Source organism: Porites lutea, chromosome 10 (assembly GCF_958299795.1).
Source record: "Porites lutea chromosome 10, jaPorLute2.1, whole genome shotgun sequence".
Taxonomy (NCBI): Eukaryota; Metazoa; Cnidaria; class Anthozoa; order Scleractinia; family Poritidae; genus Porites; species Porites lutea.
In genome coordinates this window covers 18,159,730-18,178,169 of record NC_133210.1, presented here as the reverse complement: position 1 = coordinate 18,178,169, position 18,440 = coordinate 18,159,730, and the positions used below count along the sequence as shown (strand labels likewise).

The following is an 18,440-nucleotide window of genomic DNA, read 5'->3' as shown; positions in this document are numbered from 1 at the left end:
AACGGCCCCAGTGGCGAAGAGCGAGGAGAAACGGATGTTTTCGCAGGCTAGTTCTCATTTCACTTTTAGTGTAAACGTTCAATCTTTTTACTACAAACTGCCATTAAGGGCGTTTGCCGGCACCCTTTCTCGAGAGTCTTTAACGATATTAATTGTTTTTTGTTAATGGAAACTGCAATCCATCTTCATTGCAGTCTGCCAACTTATTTATTTATTTTTATTTTTTCACTCTAGCTATGCTCTTATGTGCCAGTGCTGGGTAAGCGAGCCTGAGCGCCGACCATCCTTTGATTCAATAGGCAAGACGATCAAAAGATTACAACAATGTCATAAGGTAGTTACAACTTGTTACTTACATGTGTGTGCTTTCATTAATTAATTAATTATTTTTTAATTTACTTATTTGACATCCCTGTTAGAAAAGTCGTTAGGTAATCAATATCAAAAACAATTGAAGAATTTGGAAACTCGCCAGTCTCGTACCGGAACCTATTTAGGTATGAATATAAAAATTGGAACTGAAAGGATTTTTTCCTCTTTGTCTTATTTTTAGGAGGTTATTTACATGAACGTCTACGATGAAAACTTGTATGGAAATGTGGAAGAATGGGACTAGCAGCTAGAGTTCACTAGGGATGCTTACCAGCCATTAAGCTAAATCCCACCTAAAACGTCGAGCGAACGGTTAATATTTAGTAATAATTAGTCACTGGTCCATGTCTCACGCTATACATATTTGCTGTTGTTTTAGATCCACAAGCCAGTCAACGGGTAAATCGCATACCATTATACGACTGAGTAAACCAAACTTTTATGTCAGTCAAATTGTGCTGAGCACCCTTGGGCCTCTTATTAAAGACCTCTCTCAACTTATGCTCAGTAAAAGGCAGAACTTTCTCTCATATTCCTTTCGGCTGAGTTGACTTATGTTTGGTGTCAAGAAACGTTCTCTGTCTCAAGTAGTGATTCAGAAACCAGCAATGAGAAAAGCTTGAATAGTAGCAGCCGTTTGCCCCTGTGTACCTCACTTACTTGGTTGAGTTGAGACAGGTCTTAATGTTGCTTACGAAGGTTTAGTATCTCTACGTAAACAAAAACAAAACAGTGGACCCCGACCTTAACGCTAGTCGGTATTGTACTGACACCCTAAGCTTCTTAAAGAGAGAGGGAAGTGGGGTCTTGACCATTTAAACTGTAAATTAGTACGAATGTAGTTAGCTTTCCAAATCTCGGACCGAAATAAAGTCCATGAGTTGCGTATAGAAATTGGGTGATTTAGATAGAAACAAAGTAATATAAAAATAAATTTTCCAGATTGAATTTTAAATTATTTTTGTCATTTAAATTAAAGAGTAAATATTTTCGCCCAAAGGGGAGGTATCTTATAAGTCTATGATTTGTAAATTACAAAGAAAAAAGGCAAAACTAAGCAAAGGGAAAGACAAGAAAAGAAGCAAAACAGAAAATAACAAAAACATCGATGTATCTGGAACAAGCTTCTTAAAAATAAATTATTATTATTATTAGAAAACCTTAGTTGACTGTGGATATCTGACTTAGCCAGGAAAACGGTTTATTAATTTGCGCACCTAGCCGTTAATAAGAAAGATACCTTTAGATTCCAGGACGAGAGCGACTACGAGTACGAGATTTGATTAAAGTTTTTTCGCGTATTGTCATAAAATAGACACCCCGGAATTCTTCACTGTACTTTTTTTCACCAGAAAAGCTAGCACTGTCGTCGTTATTGAAGGAGGTTAAGACCTCTCCCGATTGCACACTGCAAAAACTTCTTACATTTGATAACTTGTTCCCGCCACTACGAAACTCTCCGCGCTAAAACTCGCGGTAGAATGACGACGGCTACTACGTTTTCCCGCCAAAATGACGCTGCCTCACGCAAGAGCACTACTTACTGTTGAGAAAATCTCGCACTCGTAGTCGTTCTCGTCTTAGAATCTTAAGCTCTCTAATGGCTACTATCCCATCCTTGGGGCTGTAGTGATACTGCTATTTGGGTCCCTGGCTGTTATATATAAGTTATCTTATAAAATCGGATGAGCTTCGTAGTAGTTTGTGTCTCCATGGAGCTTTATACAAAGATGAAAATGCTTATGCTTTAACAAAGTATGTTCTTGTAAGAGCTAACATTTTGCGTAATGCGTATATTTAATATGACAACTAGGAAAGGTAGGCTCCCTGCAACTCATAACCACGTGACCTGCTTCAAGTGAAGTTTGTGGATACAACTAAAAAAAGGAGGTAACGAAAGCATAAAACCTACTTTTTGAGGAGATTGACACATAAGTCTAAGGCTTTATGGGTGTTGTGTTTTTAAAAAGAATTGCCGGACGGCATTTTAACAGATAGTATAGTTCGTTAAGTCACAATAAAATCTCAATGTCACAGGTGGCAGACCTAATACTGTTTTATGCTCTTTCCATCTCAGTAGGTTGTATCCCATAATTCTGGGATCGGTCACTTGACCCTAAGCTGCATGGGGATTTTTTGCCCCCAATTTTGCACTCCTTTTTTAGCTTTAAATTTAGAAAAAATAAATGAATAAAGCTGTGATTGCTTTTGATTCCTGTGTTCCCTTCTCGTCTTGCCTTGATAATAACTTTTTTTTTTCTAATGGGGTTAGGGTTAGGGCAATGGCCACTAAAGCGTGTTCCCAACTGCCGAAATAACCTCTCGTCAACGGACAGTTTTTTCAGCAAGTGATGAAAAAGCCAAGAATGGTCATGAAATTTGATCTATATGGCGCGTTGATGATTGATCACGGCAATCATACCTTGATTTTGATCCATTTTTGCCGCTGTAGTAAGCAGAAATTGTTTGCGATACTTATAGCGAATGTTGCGAACCTTGCTCGTTTTTTCACGTTAATATTTTGATTCAAAACATTATTCAAGACTTTTGGGGAATATTTTTTCTCTGTTTATTAATTATGATCATGATTGGATTTACCATTGTAGGATACAGTAAGCATGAAGTTAGCACGATAAGCTTGTTGTACTCCCTAAGAAAAATTTGGCCATATCATGTTGCATCCCTACCTCCCCATAACGGCCACCTCTCCACGACGGCCACCTTCTTTTGTCCCGAAGGTGCCTGTTGTGGAGAGGTTCGACTATATGTGTTCATTCAAAATAATTGCTACCTTGAAACAGGCCTCGATCGATGTTAAGTTTCCCTCTTCATTTGTCTGTTCCACGGCAAAATGGAACAGCATTTTCAAAAATTTCCAAAACGAGGACAACCTTGGGAGGTATACCCAAATTTCCGACAATTTTTCCGGGAAGTTTTCTTTCCATTCAATTTTGCTTCCGGAATTTCTAGAACTTTAGGTTAAATGATTTGCATTTCGGACATTTAACAGTTTCCGGAATTTCTAGAAAATTTTTAAAGAAATTTCTGTACCATTTTCCGCTGCTTACAAATTTTCGAAAGTTTTGGTTGAATGGAAAGCGCCCTACGACGTCACTTCTATGGACTAACGGTCTAATTATTAAAAACTGAATCACTGGATAATGCATTTCTAGAGCTCTAATTGGCTTAGCCATCATGGTATATGAGCCATTATACCATGCTCTCCTAATATGGTAACTCTACGCGTCCGCTCAAAATAAAAGCAAGTTGAAAATCGGTTGTTGTTATAAAAGTCGGGAAGGATTCTCGATATTTGTGGGCGTTTTAATAAAACAATTTTTCCACTCGCGCTTGTTTGATATAAGATGATTATAGCCAACTCATGTCCAGCGCGCACTTGTGCAATAATTATTAATTACGAAGCCACTTTTGCCCTAAAATGGCTCGATGTCATGCCAACAAATTTGGCAAAAATGCGTCTAAACGTAAGCGTCCTAGAGATAATATATGACAGAAGTTTGGTTTGACGGGCGTCCATGGCAACCACTTCTTCAAAGATACACCTGACCTATTGGTCTCCTTTGGTTGAAGTTACACTTTTAAATTGATTTCGATGCAAGCTAAGCATCCAACTCGTCAAGGCTCTGGTAAAGCTTTGTGTCGTAGTCTTCAAGGTTGATGTAAGACTGTGAATTAAAAGTCAACAAGTGAGACTAATGGAGGCTGATATACCTAACGATGGATACAAAATAATTAACAGTTATTGGACGAGGTTGAGCAAAATATTTTGTTTTGTCAATGGCGGGCAGATCAATTATTCGGCTGAGGTAAATAATTGATCCGTGAGACACTGACAAATCACGATATTTTCGGATAACCGAGTTCGAAAATTGTTTTATCATTCAGTCACCGAGTTTGTTTTTTTGATAAATTTCTTCGGGAAGTTTGCATTTTCACCCAAGAGCGGAGAAAAGCGTGATTTCATTTACACATGAGCAGAATATTATTTGCAGCCAAACACAGTTAGACGACATTGCTCGAGAGCAGACCATTATTTGTAAGTAGTTATTATCAGGTCACGTGGTGGGCTCCCGGATTAATGAAAATTAAGAAAAATCTGCATCGAATGATAATCCTTCCTTTTATTTGATCTAAAGTTGTATGGCTATGTTCCCAATTTGAATTGATACCCTACATAATTTGAAGTCTCTTTTTCTAATAGGTTACCTCCTTCTCATCGCCCATCGCTTTCATCATTTTCCTGAGCTTTGTAAACGAAGGTCGTTCCTCAGGTTTTTTATCCCAACAGGACTTCATGACGTCATAACTATATGACAGAGAATAATTTAAGGAAAATAAGACACAACCGTGAGTGGCGTAGCTGCCTTAATTTAAGTTATTAACCCCAGGCTTAACAGGAAATTGAGCAAAAATGATAAGTGCAGGTTATCATGACAAGTACTCTGAAAATATTTTTCTCGATCGAACTAAAAATGGGCAATTCTAGAAGGAAGAGTCTGCTGTTGGCAGCACCTTTTGCAGTCCTCAGAGGGAAATTTACTTTTTCCGTTCTGAATATCTATTATAATTGCTTGAACTAACGCTGTTGTGTCGCTGTTTCGCTTTCTATGAGCAGTTCCCAGACTCCTTAGGTTAGGACGTCTATCCTGGGCCGTCTGCTTTTTTTCTGCTTGCTTTTATAGTTTCATGATAAATTTATTGAGACGCTTGTGAAGCCACAGCTTGCGAAGCCAAAGATCGTCATTAAATGCCACGAGGAGGGTAAAAACGTAGATGTGATCCTCGATGTCAACAGATCGTCTCTCATCCTTAGCCCTCTTGCACGCATGTAAAGAGATGCACATTGACTCATGGGAAAGAGTTATCAGTGATTTTCTTACAAAAACAAGCCAAGAAGACTTGCATTTGATTGACTGGTGGTTAATAATTAATGCTGAAACTCAAACTTTCCTTTAAAAGTACTGATTTTGGCATTCTTTTTCGGTCCAGCCATATGGCTCCCGGTTAAATTTGTACCATATAAACGTGTCAAACAAAATAATCATCATCATCATCATTATTGTTATTGTCATGGTTAACTTCCTAGCCTTAAACGGAAAAAATGCCTGGGTAAGCCCCTGACTGTACGAGTAATGTCTACTCTCCTGCTGAGTGTACTCTTAGACAAGAGGTTTTGCTAATTTTTAGAGCGAGCTGTTAAATTATTTAATATGTATACCAGAGATACTAGGAACGAATCATCATTGACAGACATTAATGTCCTTTATCATTATTACGCAGGCAACATGCTTACAGATCTGTGGCCAGATTTTTTCCATCTTTCGACACATTGGTGCAGTTTAACAGAGCTCACTTGATCTTACCTCAGATTGAGATAAATTAAGCCAGGGAACATAGACATTCCTTATTGTGTTCTTATCGAAAGGTATAATTGGCCAGCTTTGCATTGCTAATAAGTGTTTGCATGACTTAATTGCAAAGAAGACAACAAAAGTAAGCCCAACATTAACTTACAGTTTTGTATCTAAATGCGATGGCCTGGGCATTCTGTAACCTTCCTGAAGTAACGATGAGAGAGCTTTTCCGTCTACCTTAGGATAAGGAACACCTCCTATCAAAAAAAAAGTCAAATCAAAACAGGGGAAACTCAATTATAAGCAATAAAAATTGTCATGGAAAGGCGAAAGGTAAGAAAAAATTTCACCGTTCACTTAATTAATTGAACTTGCTTTTGATATTCCCGGTGGCTAGGATGTTCCGAGTTATGGTACATACCGGTAAGGTGGGACCGGCCCGCTTTCTTGCAGAGCAAGGTCCGCTTTGTGAGCGCACCGCAACATTAATTAATTTTTTCTCTTACCTATAGTAAATATCTCATACATAACAATTCCATAACTCCATCTGAAAGAAAAAAAGACTAAGTTAGGCACCAGCAGTAATAGCCTTATGTTATATTGTCTTTAATAGTAATGCCTTTTTCATGTAGTAATCTAGGCTGTCATGTGAATCCGCCAAGGGTAAAAAGGTGGGATATTTGTCTTCAGTTGCATCTACAAATTTTGGTTGTCCCATTACAAGGAAGTCAACGCGATGTGCGCCGTCCAGCTGAGCTTAATGTATAAAGCTCTCCTAAATTGCACAGGGCCTAAAGTTATCATATGGCAAGCCTTTTCAATAAGTTAATACGGAAGTAACTTACACATCACTCATCGTTGTGCATATTCCGTACATCAATGACTCAAATGCTGTCCATTTAACAGGAAGACGACCCTACGTATGAGACGAAATTCAACTAATGATCAGCACAGTTTCCTTGTTTATTTTTTAATAGGTTGTTTTAACTTGCAGTTATGTTCACAATTTTACAAATAAATTAACGTTTTCCTTCACGAAATGAAAAACAAAAAACAAACAAAGAAAAAAAATGTAACAAATCGGCAGATTGCCAATAGGCTCACTTCCCCACCCTAACAAGTAAACAATTAGTAGAACCTCGTAGTGGAATGCAGTTTCTTCACAAACTGTCCCTCCATTATCACTTTATTATTCTATCCAATAAACTGCTTAACTCTCGCTCATTACCGTTGCAGTTCGCCTGTACAGGTCTTCCTGGAACACATCTCTAGCTAAGCCAAAATCTGTAATTTTGCAGATTTGTCCATCTCCTACCAAAACATTTCGAGCTGCAAGGTCTCGATGCAGTATCTACAAAAGAGAACAGAACTTCTGTAATGGCAGCTCTTTTAAGGTTCCTGCTCTACAGTATATTTGGCGTATTAGACATCCATTCAACACTTACACAAACCTGCGTACGCAGTCGAGGAAAATTCTCCTAAGCTGAAAAACACTGTTACTGTACTAGACGTTGATACTGAAAATCGAAGTGCGGAGAAAAGGGCGCTTCAATGTTTCAATCTGAGTATTTTTATATGAAAGTAAAAATAATCTTTCATTGATAACAAAGCTAACTAGATAATCCTATTAACAATTAAATTTCGCTTTAAAAAAATTATTCCGTCAAAGTAGCTATTTACAGTTGCTTTCAATTAAAACAAAACACTTTAAAACTTTAGATTAAAAAATTCATTTCAATTAAAAAATATTCGAATTAAAAACGTTTCATTTCAATTAAAAACAATTCATTTTGATTTTTCAAAAATATATTTTCAAAGGTAAACGTACTCTGACTAAAAGAAGGAATAAAATAGCGTTCTCGATGCATGTCCGTATTGAATGTTTGCGAGTCCTTTTTCAACATCTAAGTCAGTGTCCGACAGTTCTAAATTGACTCTTCTAGAAACTCGGGAGCCTCTTAAAAAAAATGATGATGATCTCAGCAGCGCAAAGGACACTTTTCCCCGGATCCATGACATGCTAGTCGCAAAGCTTTCGCTTTTCTGTTTAGCAGCGAGTAGGTCGACACCATGATCGTTTATATCCCATAACATACATACCTTTTCTGAAGCCAAAAATTCCATCCCGTTAGCAATATCCCAAGCAAACCCAAAGAGTTGCTTCGGTCTCAACGAACTTTGAGGTTTGATATCTGGGTCTTTGTAGTAATTGTCTTGGAGTCCTCGGCTTTTCCTCAAGAACCCAAGAAGGTCCCCGTAAGGTACGTATTCTGTAATTACCATAACAGGATCTGGTGGTGAACGCAAGTAGCTGTGTCAATGGCAATTTTTACTTATTGCTATTGAATATCAATTGCAAGTAGAGTACTTAACCCTTTAAGCCCCAATGTCCGCATACAAATTCTCCAAACTGATCCCCTCACATTTTCTTAATGAATTGAGAGAATTTGATAAAATATCAAAGCATTTTCTGTGGGGTGATCATTTTATTAGTTCTCATAACCTAATCTCTTCACAATGTATGGGTATCGTCAGGAGAAAATTGATGTTGGTCACTTAAGTTGCAATTACATTCAGGGAATAAGCCGTAGAGTCACGGTCCTCAATCTAATTCTTTACCCTTCAAAGGAATTGTGCCACGATATTTTAAGTCATTTTGGCATCGTACAAAACTAACTTGACCTGAAAGTAACTTGCAAAAAGTAGTACAACACAGCAACTAGGCTCGACGCAGGATGATTTAGGGGTGACACGGATTACTCACAATCTTACTATGCTAATTATTTCCAGGTGCACAAACCGTAGACTTAAGCCAAAACCTCTTCCGCACTTCTGAGATGCTCGTTTATTCCATAGACGTTGTTTACCCAGATTTGGTGAAGGTTGGTTACTATGTTGAAAGCTTTTTGAGGTCTTAGACAACATGAGGCCAAGCCCCATTTGCCTGCAAAAATGCAGGTACAAAGCAGAACAAATAAAATCAGCAAAATGTTTCAGTTTAAGTATTGATGAGGGCCATTTCAGAGTCACAGTAAGTTATCCCATCCAATTACTGTAACAACTTTGCAAGGTCTGCCCTACTTTATTACCATTTAATTAGTATTTCTGAGTTATAATATTTTAAAACATCATAGCATAGTACATCAAACCTAATTTCTAATCGCTTCCCCTGCTATTTGTACCTCAAAGGTGATATGAATTTGCCAGATATACGTCCCGTGAAAAGTGCTACCCCAGAAGACGTAGCGTTTATTGGAGACATTGTAATAAGGAAGTTTCTGTACATCTCTGCTTTTCATACCTGTCTTTGTGACGCAACCCAGCAACTGAATCACATTTTGATGTGGTGGAAGCTTCTTCATCGTGTTCAGCTCAGCCAAAATGTCTTGTCTATTTTCATCAGTGGGGTTATCTGCAAAAATCCATGTTTTTTGAAAACACCTTGTTCGATAACTGTGACCTTTTTTAAAAAGTCTATACAAAGTCTATGCATTCTTGACAATTCTAGGTAAATGAATCATATCAAAATGACCATTTTTAATAGGCCTTATTATTTTTTTCAGAACAAGCGGTTTTAAGGAAATTATTGGACATTAGATTCTCATACAAACACTGTATTTTCTCACGCGGTTGCCTACTCTTTAAGATGGCTTCCAAAACCTTGATAAGGCATATTTATAACAGTATAATTACTTAGCCTTACCTCTTAGTATTTTAATTGCGACGAGGCGATTCCCACTGTCTTTGTCGAACTCTTTCACCATGCCCTTTGCGACCTGGCCAAATGCTCCCTTGCCTATTACTTTCACCAATACAACGCTTTCCAGCGGAATTTCCCAGTCCTTCTCGTTTGGATTAGGCATTAAAGGTGGTATGACGCAATAATCTTGACGCGCAGAGTCATATGGCTCGTTAAGACTTTTATCTACTTCGACGTCTGTGTATGTTGATGGTAGCAGATTCTAGTTATAAGAGCAAGTATTAGGGAGCTTAAGCAACAGCGTTTTTGAGCGACGGACGTCAACCGGAAGTGGACTTTTTGCATCATTGGGCAGTGGTTTGGTTACTAAAAACTCTCGGGTAAATCGTCTTCATAAGAGAAAACAAACTTTGCAATACAAATTTGTTATCGTCAAGGCATATGAAAAAAGAGAAGGGCTCACTTCCGGTTGATGTGCGTCGCCTGTTCGGCTCAGTTGGGAGAGCGCTGGTCTGCTGAGGGGGAGGTCTCGGGTTCGATCCCTAGCCGGACCAACACTCAGGGTCTTTAAATAACTGAGAAGAAAGTGCTGTCTTTGTAAAGACATCTGCGAACGGTTAGACTTTCTAATCTTCTCAGATAAGGACGAAAACCGTAGGTCCCGTCTCACAGCACTTACACTTATCTGGTTCTTGTGGGACGTAAAAGAACCCCCACCACTGTTCGAAAAGAGTAGGGGACGTAGAACCCGGTGTTGTGGTCAACCCTCACATATCACATCATTCACAGCATGGGTTGGGTGGGTATATTAAGCTCATAAATGGACTGAAGGCGGCTGCCGGTGGCGCCTTTGTATGCTGACGTCCGAGATTACTGATGACATGTTAATATGTATTGTAAGAGGGTACGTCTGTTTTCCTCTCATCTACGACTCTTCATTCATTCATTCATTCATTCATTCAAAAACGTCTTTTCTTAAGCTCCATGATCAGAAAAACCGCATTGAGTTTCTACCTACCTATCCCTCCCTTAAAGCATTTTCGGTTGAGGGGAGGGGTCATGGGTGGACTTTTCCAGAATCTTATACAGACCACAAGGTCTCAGTCAATAGGTTAGTTACCCGTTTAGTTTCCTGGAAAAAAACATTTTGCCTGAAACTCTGGGAGGCGAAAGAGCTATCGAGGCTATAACTAAAATAAGTTCGCTCTGACTCGCAATAATTTCCTGACCTTGCTGCTTTTTCCACCAGTAGTAAATACGTCGATCTCGACAATTAAAAATTATGCGTTTTTGCGACTCTGAATTTTATACCTTTTTTTCTTTAAGTGATATTACACGTTTTCTACGTCAAAGTCTTTCCATGGGTAATAACCACACTGCAAATTTCCCGAATGGTGGAATGCAACCAACTTCACTATCTTGTCCTGAACTTGGGGTGTACGTAGATTGAATTGACATTTTCAAGGTTAAGTTACTATCGACTACTGAACGTAACACTGTATAGTTTAACTCAAAAGATGTACTTATAGCGGGTAAACCTTGTACACATGCAATATTTAAACGCGTTACTAGGAAAATGGTTTATCTATCTTTGTTACAAGTATGGGCAAAAATTTTTTTTCCTACCATTTCCATTCCATTTACACCTGGACCAAATGTTCGAGAATTTCTATACAGGAAGGAAATACATTTGTGACATGTTAGAATAGTGCCTATGTGAAAGATTTAGTATGATATCATGTTTGTAGAAACTGGGAAATAAGAACCTTACTTCTGAATGCTCACATGGGGACTAATCTCGGAAACGGAAAACCACACGCCAGGGCTGATTAGTGACATTTTTAATCTGACTTGAAATGATTTACAGATTATTGTTATATTACAACAAGAACGTCGTTAATTGTTGATGGTTGAGAAAGTACTAAATTACACCTCCTTTCCTTGTTTAGTCTCCTGCCTTACTCATTTTTTAAATTTTAAGATTTTTTTGTACCCCTTTTCTACTTTCAGTAACACATACCTTTTATCGATGACAACTGGTGCTACAAAAAAGAAAGGAGGTAGTTTAGTTACCAACTTATGTGGTCGTGTTAGGTGATGCAGGAATCGCGTGCATTCCTTGATAAATTAGATGCATGCATTCCATTAAGGGGTAGAAAAGAGGAACTGAACAGCAAATTGGGAACAGACTCTAGTAATTACCATAATTATGGTCATGTAGCAGCTGCTCGGAAGCTGAAAGCCAATTCTTTTGTACCCAAACCGGAAAACAGTGGAAAACAATAATAAACAATGAATTACCATTGTTTAAAAGAGCGAATCGGGAGAGACCCTACGAGCAGCTCCTTCATTACCGTTTAAAATACGCTCGCTTCGATCTTACTCGTCCCCAGTCATCTCCGATGATTCACATACAGGATCAAAAGCAGCAAGAGACTAATGATTTAGCGCGTCAAGGCATGCGCACTCACTGAGGGGACAAAGGACGGAGAAACAGTGCCTCTACTAAGTATTTTCCCTTCTCATCGTCCCCACCACCTCCCTCCCCTTTTGTGTTCTTTTTGTTAGAATAAAAAAAACAGACTGTCATAAGTTAAGAGACAACTGGAAAACCATTTGCATTTTTATCCACCAGAATAGACAAATGTAAGGGCGCTATCCCTCGATTTATGAGAGAAATTACAAACGCTGCTCCCTCTGAATACCACCAAAGTTCTACATTAGGCTATCACTGAGAGGAAACTGCTACAATTGCAAGTAGAGTAGAACTTTTTCAGTGAGGGTATATTCTACGCTTACCCAATTATTACTTTTACTGACAACTCTCTTGTTATCAAGGATATGTGACAAACTAAATGTAACACAATCCCTAGTTCTCCACATCTCTATTGGGGGACACCTTTTTCAAGCCGCGGACAGTTCTTTTAGACACAAAAATGCCAAACCTGGTAAAATAATTCTTACCTATATAATGCCGTCACTCCTGGAACGTATAACCACTCTGAACCTTTTCTTTCCGCCGTGATAAAAAAGTGTGACTATGGGTATAACTAATGATGGTGTACATTTGAACTTCATTCCCTGTACTTACCTCTTCGTCTGCGACTAACAAAGAAATAAACAATAACGAGGACGATGAGGATTAAAACCACGGCAACAAACGCTAGGTAAATCGGATGAAAGTTGGTGTTTTCGTCATCTTCTAACCCTGCAACAGTTGGGGCTTGCGTTGTAGTGGTTTGGGCTGAAACAAAAGAAAACGAATATAGCCTCATATAATTGTTTATTATTTAGAACTATAAAGTTATTTTATGGAAAAGCTGTAAGGGAAATAGGTTCTGTTTTATGCCGCTGCCCTGCTTTTATTTATATTTATACAGTCAAAGAGGAGTTAAAATGAGGCCGCTCTGAAGACTGGACCATGCAGAGTTTTTAAGCAACTTTACCTGAGACAATCAAACTTGTAGAGTTAATGATTGTGACACCGTCGAACGTCAGATGGCATCCATATTGGCCGCTGTCACTCTCTTTCACGTTTATCAATATAAGAGAAGCTCTCCCTTGTATCGTGGCTCGCCCTCTGTAATTCAGTGAGAGATACTCTACTTCGCCGTTTCCTCTTTGTTGTGCTATGATTGTTTGAAGTTTGCTTTCGCTATCCGTAGTCCCCCATTGGGCAAATGTCAGTGGTCTGTTGCTTGTGTAGTCCCAATATAGGGTAGCATTAGCACCTTGTAGAGCTTGTACAGGGTTTGCAGGGGTCAACACAAAAGAGACTTGCGCGTCTAAATGATATAAAATTATCATCATCATTATTAACATCAATTTATATTGAACATTTTATTCTTTTGCAAATAACCACGTTTCAGCGAGGTTTCTTAGAATTATTTACAAATAAATTATTTCTATAACTGCAATTATAATTTAAATCGACTGAGTGGAGCTGCTGAAAAATTAGACGTATGAGAGCAGCTTTAAGTAAACTTTCGCCATAAACAAACAATTGTAGCTAATTTTCAGGATTGTGAGTAAAATCAGTTTGTTCACTGATAATTTCTCCCAGGTTTCTAAAACTAACAAAAATATTTCAAAGCACTAGCTAGAAATGATTTTAATCTTTTTATATGTATAATGAATTTTTATATTGTAAATACTAATTAATGTTTGGAAGGCCATGTCAGTGATTTTATATGAAGAATATTTTCAAATGTTATTCTCTTTAGTGATCCTTTAATGCATGAATAAACACAAAGAAGCTCGTTCAGACAGGAATTATAATAATGTGTATAAAACTGAACAAGATCCGTAATCTCAAGATAGGGTAAAGCTCCTGAGAGAAAAATTCCTGATCCTATTTTTTCTGTTAAAACTTAATGAGGGAACATTATGATAGCTTCGTGTTAAAATTTTTCGAGTTTGTGAGTGGAATTAATTCGAATTAACACGTCGCTAATTGTATTTCAAAAAGGATCGTGCAAACAAGTTCATTTGTAATTCAAAGTTACTTGTCAATTCCTAGAGCATGGTTATCGGTACAACTACAAGGATCACCTTATGAACTACACTTAATCATTTCACGAGGCAAAATTGATCTATCGCTATTCTGGGCTTCAAACTATTAGAAATAGTACACTCTTTACCAAAACAGAAGACAGCAATTTTTAGAAACTTCAAGTTGAAAGGCAGAAGCAACCGAGAATATTCTAAATGAACAACAATTGACTTTAACTTGTAAAAACGTCGTCACTTACCTGAGATACAGAGAAGATGTGGGATAAGAAGAAAAAGAAAGGAACCAAGCAACTCCATCGGTAAAAACAGGAAGCTAAAGAAAACTTATGAGAATTTCATGTATTCTTGCTGCATCTTAGCTCCACACTATCTGCTGCTTGAAGATTGAAACAATATGACGGGATTTGAAGTGAATGCGGCCGTTGGTCTATACATGAAATGTTGTTTGACCTCCTCTAAATTTCCAGTACCTATAACTGTATTTTGTGTATTTTCTCGATAACGCGTCGATGATTAAGAATTTAACATCAACGTGAAGCATTATTGACTTCAGTTCTGGTTTGTGACGTAGACAGCCTGACGTTTGAAATATCTGGTCACGGGTCGTCGAATAAGCTACTATGCATAAACACGTCTTGATATTGCTCTCAAATATGACCAACTTCAAACAATGTTAAAGGTACTACAATTTTCGTTTTCTAAAATATCAAAAATCACATAACACCCACTCGTCAGCCAATGTCATGAATTGTGCGTTATATGGGTAATCTTATAGCACCAGCTAATGAGGGTGTTACAAATTAAAGCAGCTGTAAGTTTTTAGGGACATGATTCACACACGGTCTTTTTTGGTCTTTCTTACGACCTACGTCTCAATATTCTGAAGGTAAAAATTTGATTGGCTTGATGGTTGGAAATGTTGGGCTCTGACGAGCAGAAACGTTTGTTTGGAGGAGAGTAACAAGAGACTTGAGAAATGGAGGGTCACTTATAATGCTTTCAATAGCAAAACTGAAAAAAAATAAGTTACTATTTCATCAGTTTTCCAATTTAATGCTTAATTTACACTATATGTGCCTTTCTAGCTAAATTTCGGATAAAAAATTAACAAATAAGTTTCAAAATCCGTGCCCAGAAAAAATTGTGCTATAACATAAAAAAAGATATAGGAGACAAATCGTTTCCTTTATTTCAAATACAGCCGGACATCAACATATATATACTTTTAACAACCAGCGCACATTTTTTCTACTCTTAAAGAGGGCGGGCCATCTTACGTTGTATCTTTACGTTATCATCTCCGGCATGGTATCGGACCGAATATTTCGGAATTTTATCTTCCCTTGAGGCTTTGATTTTCCCGCTTGTCACAAGCCATTCGATACAGGATCATGAATGTTCACCGCATAGGGACAAAGATCGTACGATTCTGAAACCACAGAGGCAACGGAGAACAAATTACGTCTTTATTTTATATATATATATATATATATATATATATATATATATATATATATATATATATATATATATATATATATATACATATCTTTTTTTTTCACAAAAACTTTGTAAAATAGTATCCAAAGACCATTTATACATGATGTCCCAACAGTTCGTTCCTCTAATTTCATGAGCTAACACTTTTGATCAAGACTTTATTTTGTACATGAAATATCTTAAAGATTTTTATTGCTCTATCGGGTGCATGTATTCAGAAGTTCAGTAACAGGAATGCCCCCTTTGTTTTTGTTTATTACATTCCGTAGCGGTTGCGGCATTGAGTGCAATAAGTCATGTAGCGTGTAGAGCCCCAGATGATTCATTTTAAGCTTTTTTATCACCTGGTAAGCAGGAGCAACTTCGACCCCTAAACAATATCATTTTGTAGATTAGGCAGCTGAAAAAAGTATATTTTGGGCATTGATCAAAGAAAAGATAATCATCCCGGCTCTTTCCATTGTAAGGCTTTTGTACTTCTTTACAAATTTGAGCGGCTTTATTCAGGACTTTCGGTCTTCCCCCTCGTCTCTTATCACCCAACATTCGGGTTTTTTTAATTTTTTAGTAATTTTTCTGATAAGCCAGTGGCTCGAAGTTTACAAGCTTATGCTCTCACGTACCTGACTGATTTTTTTGTTTGAGAGGGTTTATCTTTCATGATAACCACAAAAAGCAAGGAAGGAGCTCGAGCAATTCGGGCTACAAAATACAAAACATATCTCCAAGGAAGATTTACTCGCGCACGTGCACCTTTGGCGTAAAAGTACACATATCGAATATTCGAGTCAAAAGATGGCACAAAAAGTATGAAACATTAAATAAGATTGAAAGACGCAACTTTTGTTTAAAATATTTGTTTATCAAGTCCAATCGTACTGCATTGCAGACTTATAACTGTACATAGAAAATTATGACTGACACACTGCTATGATGATATAGATTTAGCCTCGCCTTAAAACGGAGCTCTTTTTTTTCACATTTTAAGGACGGTGCCCACAATGGGAAGTATTTTTTCCCAGATAATGAGTATGTGAGACAAGTAGATCATATCAGGGGCTATTGAAATCCAAAAAGAAAACTGGGGGCAACCACGCATTTTTCAGAGATAACTGCGCTTCAATATGGAGAAAAACGCTGAATAGGCGTTTTTTAGAAAAATGATAAAAAGTTATTTTTTCCCCAAAATTTCCGAGTGTACACGTGAACTGGCACAAACGCAATGATAATTGTGACAAGGTTTCAAAATAGACAACAAATGATAACATACAACTGCTCTTTATACGTATTTTTTTTAAGTATCAGTACAACTGGGAAGTTATCAGCAGTTACCCCTCTCCACGCGTTTGCCTCAAAAATAGTGTAAAAGACATTTTCCCCGAACCAAAAATTGACCGTTTGCTGAGTAGGCTTATTACTTTCATTTGGTAAGATAAAAAGTAGGGGTTACCATGCGTTTTTAGAAGTTAAATTGGTTGATTTCGACCTTAACTTAATCGATCTGGGGGTTATTTACAATTTTCCCCTTCCCCTCCCCGGTTAGTCTCACTATTGCTTCACTCAACGCGCAGTACTCTGGGATATCCACAATGGCTAACAGTCAGAGAAAACAATAACACACGAAGGAGAGCAAAAACAGAAAGTGAAGCAGGACATGTCATGGACTCTAAGGAAAACAAATTATACTATTTCATTCAACTGGAGCTTCTTTGTCTCAAATATTTAACAAAAAGTTTTGGAGAAGGGCAATCTCCAAGGTATTAGAGATTACTTGCAGCGCACATAGAGTAGTATGGCGAGCTCAAGAGCCAAGGCTGGTGCTGTAAACAAACTACTGTAGTGTAGTGGAAAATAGTCGACAGGGACTCTAAGACAGGTACTCCTTCAATCGTTTGCTTACCTGTATATGTCCTCAAGATTTCTTGAACTGTAGCTGTAATATGGATTGAAAACCTTCTATCGTTTTTTTATCATTTTACCGGGTACCTCGATCGAATATGTTATTAAACTTACATGCATTCAATGAGCTTATATCTGTGCTTTGCGCTATCTCTTTCGGGCTTTGCCACAAGTGTCTTATGACGTAAATGATTTGCTTAGACTCAAGTTCCATACATGAGCTCTGTTTTAAAAAAAGCTGGATAGTGTTAAAGTAGTTGTACCGAATGCGTTTATGTACCCTCATATATGCCCTGGGCTATAATGATCATTTTACATATTTCGTTTTGATTTGTTTTACTGTAGCATTCTGTGTCTGGATCATTCACTATATTTCGTTTCTAAATGTTAATTTTAGACTTAACAGTGTCTGTTAAACCTAAAAAAGTCTTAGAATGGGAATACTTTACTTTACCTTCCATCTTTAGTTTGTAAACAGCCAAATGGTAGCTATGTCTAAATGTCCACATTATGTGTGGCGTGAAATTGAACCTTAAGAAATACTATCTACACGACAAGCTGCCAATGAGTCGATAATTTCAATGCTTAGTACTGCCAAACAATGATAATAGTAAAAAGCATAACATTTTTTTTTTCATTTTTTTCAATGACGAAAGCGTTTCCTTTGCGTCCGCAACTATTTGTGAAGCTGCGATCTCTTCAATCCAAACAATCTTTTGATAGTTTTTTCTTGTTTGTTCAACAAATAAAAGCCTCGGACTCTCAATAAAAGGGACATCTGTATAAACTCGAACATTTTCAATCTAACTTCTGGTGAATAATTTCATAAAATCTTATAAAACTAAAGAAATATTCGGGAAAGTGTTTATAGCCGATTAGCCGATAAAACGCGAAGGACGCGAGTGAAAGGTACGCTTGCAGTTTCTCGATTAAGCGGAGGACTTAGAGCTATTTCCTTCTGATTTACTGATCCTTACCTATTAAGGGATTATTTAATACTCATGCTCTAAGCGTAACATCTTGAAGCAATAACTTTTGATGCTTTAGAATTGACTTTTGTTTGACAATAAAATGTTCGGTCA

General features: G+C 37.5%; 2 protein-coding genes across 3 annotated transcripts in view; one reads left to right on the top strand and one right to left on the bottom strand.

The window, feature by feature from the left end:
- LOC140950278 (fibroblast growth factor receptor 2-like) overlaps positions 1-2,584 on the top strand; it is a 43,735-nt gene extending 41,151 nt beyond the window's left edge. For both annotated transcript variants that reach the window (XM_073399497.1, XM_073399498.1), the window contains 2 exons: positions 235-334; positions 554-2,584. In XM_073399497.1, coding sequence (XP_073255598.1) covers positions 235-334; positions 554-616 — 163 coding nt within the window. In that variant the 3' untranslated portion in view covers positions 617-2,584. The remainder of the gene's footprint in view (positions 1-234; positions 335-553) is intronic.
- A 434-nt stretch (positions 2,585-3,018) lies between these two features.
- On the bottom strand, positions 3,019-14,389 carry LOC140950290 (fibroblast growth factor receptor 1-like). Its single transcript, XM_073399517.1, has 14 exons — positions 14,199-14,389; positions 12,894-13,232; positions 12,539-12,691; positions 11,468-11,489; positions 11,074-11,116; positions 9,451-9,709; positions 9,049-9,159; positions 7,848-8,038; positions 6,976-7,098; positions 6,593-6,663; positions 6,254-6,294; positions 5,908-6,004; positions 4,600-4,699; positions 3,019-4,058 (listed from the first exon to the last, which is right to left on the bottom strand). The coding sequence occupies exons 1-14, from the start codon at positions 14,254-14,256 to the stop codon at positions 3,993-3,995; spliced, it is 1,674 nt and encodes a 557-aa protein (XP_073255618.1). The 5' UTR covers positions 14,257-14,389; the 3' UTR covers positions 3,019-3,992.
- Positions 14,390-18,440: the final 4,051 nt, after the last annotated feature.

Bases quoted from the DNA above. Each gene is read 5' to 3' on its own strand.
- LOC140950290 (XM_073399517.1), bottom strand. From the start codon at position 14,256: ATGGAGTTGCTTGGTTCCTTTCTTTTTCTTCTTATCCCACATCTTCTC. The intron at 12,692-12,893 runs GTAAAGTTGCTT...CTTTTGTTTCAG, and splicing joins TACAAGTTTGATTGTCTCAG to CCCAAACCACTACAACGCAA. The intron at 7,099-7,847 runs GTATGTATGTTA...TCTCTTTTGTAG, and splicing joins AATTTTTGGCTTCAGAAAAG to ATACTGCATCGAGACCTTGC.